The following is a 6,898-nucleotide window of genomic DNA, read 5'->3' as shown; positions in this document are numbered from 1 at the left end:
CAAATATGAATAGAGGTGATGTCAAATTTTTTTGTGTTAGAAGTTGAAAAATAATCTCATTATAGGTTTTAATTATATCTGTTTTTTTTACATAATGCCTAGAACTACCCATAACTCCTTCTCAACCCATAAATAGGAGGATAATGCACTTCAACGCACTCAAACCCACGTCCTCCTGCATTGGTAATAATATTCATGCCAATCAAACTACGACTCAATCGACAATTTTAGCGATTTAAAAGCATAAATTTTATACAAACAACTTTCTCTATAACAACCATCTATTATAATAGTATTTCATTATAATAACATGTTTATTTTAGAACTGTTTGTTTTTATAATTTTTAGGTTTAATGACAAATTTGGCCGCTAACGTTTTCATGTTCTGTCAAAATGACCCTAATTGTATTTTTTGAACCCTTTTTGGCCATCAACCTTTGTTCTTTTTTCAATCTACTTTTAATAACATATTTAATAAAAGTACCTTTAAAAAAGTTAACGGGATGATGTGAGATTTTATATAAGGAATATTTTAATGAGATGTAATTTATTACTTAGATAACTCAATAAGATAATGACATGAGGAAAACAATAAAATAAATAAATAACACATTAAATTAAAAAAGCAACTCTTAATTTAAAGAAAATAAACGTAATTATCTAAAAAAATTAATTCAGTAGAAAAACTTCTCAGTAAACAAATATACGAGAGATTGAAACCTTTTGAAAAAAGAAAAAAAAGAAAAATTAGAACTTCGAATTTATTCATTAAATCTGTTGGAAAAAGCAGATTGAAAAAAAAGGGTTGATGGTCAAAAAAGACTAAAAAAATACAATTAGGGCCATTTTGATAAAACATACAAACGTTAGTGGCCAAATCTATTATTAAGCCTAATTTTTACAACTTTTCAACTATAACAATAACAGTCGGTTATACTCTTTACAAAACAAGTTCTCTATAACAACCTTAGCCACTTACCTTAAATTTTAGTAAAATTAATTGTATTCTTAAGTGAAATAAAAATAATAAATTTTACATGAGCTATTATTTCAATGAAATGTTTAAATTTTATATAAAATTTATTAATCATATATCATTAAATGACAATAATCTTCAATAATTAGAATTACATTTATACGTTTTATTTAAATTTCACTAATAAATATTAACAATACATTATAATTTTAAATTTTAAATTTAAAAAATTAAATATGATCTAATTCTCAAATGTTATTAGAAGTGTCTTGAATATTGTCATAGGTGTATAACAATCGCCTCTCTAACTTTCAAAATTTAAATAGAGAAATGGATTATTATAAAGATGGTTGATTATATCTAAAAAAATAAGTTAAATTAAACTATAAATTTTTGGGAAGTGCTAAAAGAAAATTATAACAATTTGAACTAAGCGAGGTAAAACCCTTGAATCTGCCCCTAAATATAAGATTTTTTATACTTTAACTTAATATAATTTGATGTCTTCAATTTTATAATATTATTGGTAGAAGGTAAGAGGGAATGGGTTATCCAAGGCATCAACCTAAGATTAGATGTTAATGCAGTACTTAAGTCAATATGTTTTGTGGTTGATGGTCATGTCAAATACATTTTTAGGGAGGCAAACGCAGTTGTCAATTGAATGGTGAGACTATCTATCAACAATGAATCATAGTTACAAATCTTCAACAAAGCTCCTACATTAGTGGAGAATGCAGTGCTAGGAGACATGTTTGGTGTAACCCATGACCCTAATTGTGTTATGCGATTTTTGTTAGCCTTAGGATAGTATTTTTTGACCCCCATATTAGACCTGATTATGGGTTGGATTGGGAAGATTCGTTCGAAAAATAAAAAGATTTTAGTAAAAATATAGGTTTGAAAAATGGGCTTGGATAAAAAAAAATGAGGCCTATTTTTTAAACAGGTCAGTGTAGCTTTTTTAACCCAACCCAAATTTGCAAGAAAAAAATCCCGCTACTTTTTGCTGCTGATTTGGTGTCGTTTCGCTATTATATTGCTACTGTTTTGTTGTTATTGTTTGGGTATTGTATAACTCTTGTTTTATTGTTAATTTTGCAACTATTTTAGCGGTATTTACTTGCTAAGTTGCATCTATTTTAGTATTATTTAAGTTTAGATATATTTTTTAAAAATTTATTTTCAATTTGTTGAGAAACATTAATTTTAATGTTTTTAGTATATTTTATCTATTATATTTTTTAAATTTGTTTTTATATAAAAATAATAATATAAAAAAATTAATACGATCGGGCCGAGTCGAGTTTGGATTTTAACATTTTTATTCAAACCGGACTTGGGTAAAATTTTAAGTCCATCTTTCAAGTCGGGGTCTAAAATTTTATTGAAAGCCAACCTAACCCAACCCATAATTATCTCTACCCAAATGAAATCAATGCAAGTCGTTCACCATTGTTGTCAGAAGTGCAAACTTTTTAACTATTATTTGGTAACATGGTATGGTCTGAGTGACATGGAAATTTAGTAAAAAAATATTTAATCAATAATACATAAAATAAAACTATCGATTTAAACCTATATAAAAACATTACAAAACTTGACATCCCCAACTTCATTAACTAAACCATTTTTGAAGAGAATCATTAGCATGATCTATTTGATGCATTATTTTTGTTGAGGCTATTGAACCTGCATTATCCATCTACTCGATCTCTGAGTGGATGCAAGATTCAATGAGACCACCTAATTCGTAATTAATAGGTAAACTTTATTGTTGGTTCTATAATTTTTCTTTCCATTATTGTTCATATCCAAGAGCAATCCAATTCTTAATCTTATATAATTCACAAATTTAGCTACTATGTCTTGGCATTGGTCCCCTACATATCACCATTCCAAATCCCTTTACTCCCATAAACCATAACTACAAGGACGTCTGAAGTTAGCTCTCATTTCACATTATAAAAATGGCAATATTTCAGTTTTGGTCCTTCTTTATGCCTAGATTTGAGATTTAGTCCATTTATTTTAATTTCTAACCGAATTTGATTCTTATATTTTATAATCTTATTAGCTAGTCAAATAATTAATATTGTTAACTATTAGGAGAAAAAAATCTATGAGATGAAATAAGTGTTTTAAAAGAATACTACAACTATCGAATCATTAAGATACTAATTATTTATACTAATTAATGAGGTTATAATAATAAAGGGAGTAAATTGGATCAAATAAAAGTATACAAATTAATTCATAAATTTAAGTATAATAGAGTGATCAATACCACCATATGACTTAAGACCATCTATACCTAATACAATTGTTTCTTTATATATATATATATATAGTAATTGAATGTATAATAGAAAATTAAATATTCAACAATTTTTAATATTTTTTTACAGATCTATGTATATTACATATTTGAATATTAAACCCATTATGAAAGAACAAAGACAATAATTGCAAAATGCTTAATATTAATGCCAACTACTAAGGCACTAGTGAAGAATAAAGTAGAAAAACAATGAACACTCAAAATGTTTACACAATTCGGTTTTTCGATATTTGCAGGGTCGTCGAGGCTTTGCTCAGAGAAATAAGTCACTATCTAATACCTCATACAACAAGTGATTACAAGAACTAGCACTCAATAGATTAGCAATCTCACTTTTGCACCTAAGATCTAGATTACTTTCATCTAAGTTTCCCCCTTGAAAACTTAGGATAAAAACCAAGTGATTCACTTGATTTCTTACAAAATGAACTCTAAAAAAACAAGTTCTAAAAAACAAAAAATGTGCTAAACTTCTCCACACATTTTACCTACACAAACCATTAATATATAAGAGTTTAAGGCTGGTTAACATAAAAATTAATTACCATCAATCTTCCCATCAAAATAGTAAGATAATAAGCATATAAAATATCTTCAATAAGTTCAAGATAACTCTTCAAATTTTTAAGATACATTATCAGGTTACCCAAACCAATCCATTAATCTTCTCAAAATAGGAAAGTCGATTTGCTTGATCCAATCTGAACCAATATTCAAGATATGTTCCTATAGTAGGTTTAGATATTATATATGGGCTTACATATGTCCACATAATCAACAAAGAGCACATCCTAAAGATTTTGTTAACAAAAATTGTCAACTCCATATGAGACAAGTTATAAGGTTGAGCCATGTCATAGAGTAGAATGCACTAGGCTAGAAATTACTCTTCATAATTGCCTTAACAATAAAACTCATATCAAGGTTGAACAAGCCTTCCATATTTAGAGCATGAATCCAACTTCACTAACCAAACTTCAATCCATCATAATCTGTCCAGATCTCATCAAATCAATTACTCTTTATATAAGGAAACAAAGGATCATAAAGCCAGCCCATATCTTATTAAATTGCATAACTCTATATATAGTGTATGTAAATCACATGAGAATCTAGAAAAATAATATTGTTTTATTCAATCTCTTCTCCATTAATAAACACGAGATTGTCTGCACAAAATCCTCAAAAAAAGATACACTACTCCTTAACACTACTTGTAAATTGCCTCAACATATTATTTGATATTAATTCATAGTGCATGGGAATATGAGGCAAAAATTTCACTATCTTAATACAAATATTTTAGATATTTAAATTTTAATCGAATTTGAATCACTCATAACACTAAATATTTTAGATATTCAAATAGGATATTCATTTTATTATTTAAAATAATTTAATAAATTTTAATGTTTTTAAAAATCTAATTAATATATTTTATTTTAAAAATCAAATCAATTCACAAAATTATTATATACCATTGGAAAACATACCATATGGATAATTGATTTTAATGGACATGATGAAAGAGATAAAGGCATAAACATTATTAGACAAATTTTAACTGGCATTCCATTTGATTAAACAAAAAGCCATTTAACCATCAAATCAACACCGATGATTGGAAATTTTGAGAAAAATACCTAGTAGGTTTAACATATCAACACCAAAAACTACACTCACATCATTTTGATTTAAGTTCATGTTCCTAACATAAAGATGGTGGAGAATACAACTACAAGACAAAAACAAATCCCATGGCATTAAGTCACCAAAGAGCAAATAAACAAAAGGGTTATATAGTCCTATTTGTACTTTCATGTAGCTAGTAAATTAGTACGAAAGTTAACCTTGTACTAGAAATTAACATGAACAATGAACCCCCCAAGAGAGGTGATGATATTCACTTGACCCCATTGGCAGGGGTTGAAATAGCAAGATCAGGCCAAGAAAAACAATCCCCACCAACAAATCCAGTCTCTGCACCTTCAAACTGCCATGCATTCCCCATCCCCGTGGCAGCTCCACCATTACCACGCCCACCACCACCACCGGCGGCTCCTCCATCTCCTACGCATGGCAAAGGCCACATTCCTCTTCCAAGCCCAAACCCAACATCATCAAGTGATGGAGCAATACCTAGCCCAAACCCACCAAGTGCTAGAAATCCAGGTCCTTGGGTATTCAACAATGAAGTGAAACTTCCAAATATATTGCTTCCTTTGGACTCTCCACCGATACTAAAGCTTCCTTGGTTGGCTGAGATTGGCAACAAAACCGGGGTAGCAGGTAATGGGAAGCTATTATAACTGGTTGTGGTGGTGGTGGTGGTGGTGGCGGCACTAGCAGCAGCATTGGTTGTGGAAAAGCTGGTGGTGGTGCTAATGTTGCTACGTGAACGCTTAGCATTTTTCCTAGTGCCACCGCCAATAGGGATGTCCCTAAGTGTACCACCATGAGTCCAATAACGTCTACACGACTTACAGAAATAACGAGGCTGAGAAAAGTTGTAGTTGTTGTAATAACAAAACTTCGTGTTAGTGGAATCACACCGTGGGCAAAGCAGTTGTTCTTGTTCTGGTGGTGGGGCGCCATTGTTAAGCCCCTTGTTAAAACGCCTACTTTGATCTGCAGAACTGGATGGCATTTTCAAACCAAAACACAAAAGAACAAAACAAGCTTAAGTTAGAGAGTATCAGGGGGGGGGTTATGGGGGAAAAATGAGACATGTTGTGAAGGGTTTATATTATAAGAGAGAGAGAGAGAGAGAGAAGAGTGAAGAAAACACAGGCTTTTTACAGTGTTTTGTTAGGCACGAGATTCTTTGATCAGTGACTCTGCAGGATGAGGTCTGACGCTCTGTGTTGAGGGTCGGCTCCATCAGGAATAGCAATGCTGCATGATGTTGTTAGCTTTTTGATTTTGGATTTTTTTTTTAGTTTTTGGATTTTGTAGAATTAGGTAAAATTACGGTTATGTTAAATTTCATTTTGTTTCATTTACATAAAATTAGTTAAATTAATTTTTATATGTTCGATTAAAGAGTAAAATGATTATTTTTGTTAAAAATTTTATTTATCTCTACTATTAAAACTAGTCTAGCTGACTGAGTAACCAAATAGTTATATGTGGTGTGCCACGTGTACTTCATCTAGACATACAGAGACAGGTTTTTAACAATAAAAATGAATAGAACTTTTAATAGAAAGACCAATTTGCTCTTTGATATAATGTATAGAGACTAATTTACCTATTTTTTAGTAGGAAAACTGCGATCAGACTCCTAGGGATAATAGGTTTATGCCTAGAAAAAGGAAAAATCTAAAGGCTAAATTCTACTATTAATTCCTATACTTGGTGAAAGTTATGGATTTAATCCATGCACTTTAATTTGATCAATTTTAGTCTCTGTACTTTTCGATTTGGTTAGTTTTAGTCCCTGTACTTTTCGAATTCTAAAATCTTAGTTTGACTCAAACAATAGTAGTTAAATACATTTGGTTATAGTCAATTACTAGTCTTGTACTATGCATACCGTTGTAAATTTATTTCATATTCTCCAATTTGATAATTTTAAGTCA

General features: G+C 30.0%; 1 protein-coding gene across 1 annotated transcript; it reads right to left on the bottom strand.

The window, feature by feature from the left end:
- Window positions 1-4,938: 4,938 nt before the first annotated feature.
- On the bottom strand, window positions 4,939-6,142 carry LOC105787593 (dof zinc finger protein DOF3.4). The gene has a single exon (XM_012614063.2). It carries the CDS (start codon window positions 5,962-5,964, stop codon window positions 5,221-5,223), a length of 744 nt encoding a protein of 247 aa, XP_012469517.1. The 5' UTR covers window positions 5,965-6,142; the 3' UTR covers window positions 4,939-5,220.
- Between the last annotated feature and the right edge of the window lie 756 nt (window positions 6,143-6,898).

This window comes from Gossypium raimondii, chromosome 2 (assembly GCF_025698545.1).
Source record: "Gossypium raimondii isolate GPD5lz chromosome 2, ASM2569854v1, whole genome shotgun sequence".
NCBI lineage: Eukaryota > Viridiplantae > Streptophyta > Magnoliopsida > Malvales > Malvaceae > Gossypium > Gossypium raimondii.
This window is presented reverse-complemented; position numbering and strand designations above follow the sequence as displayed.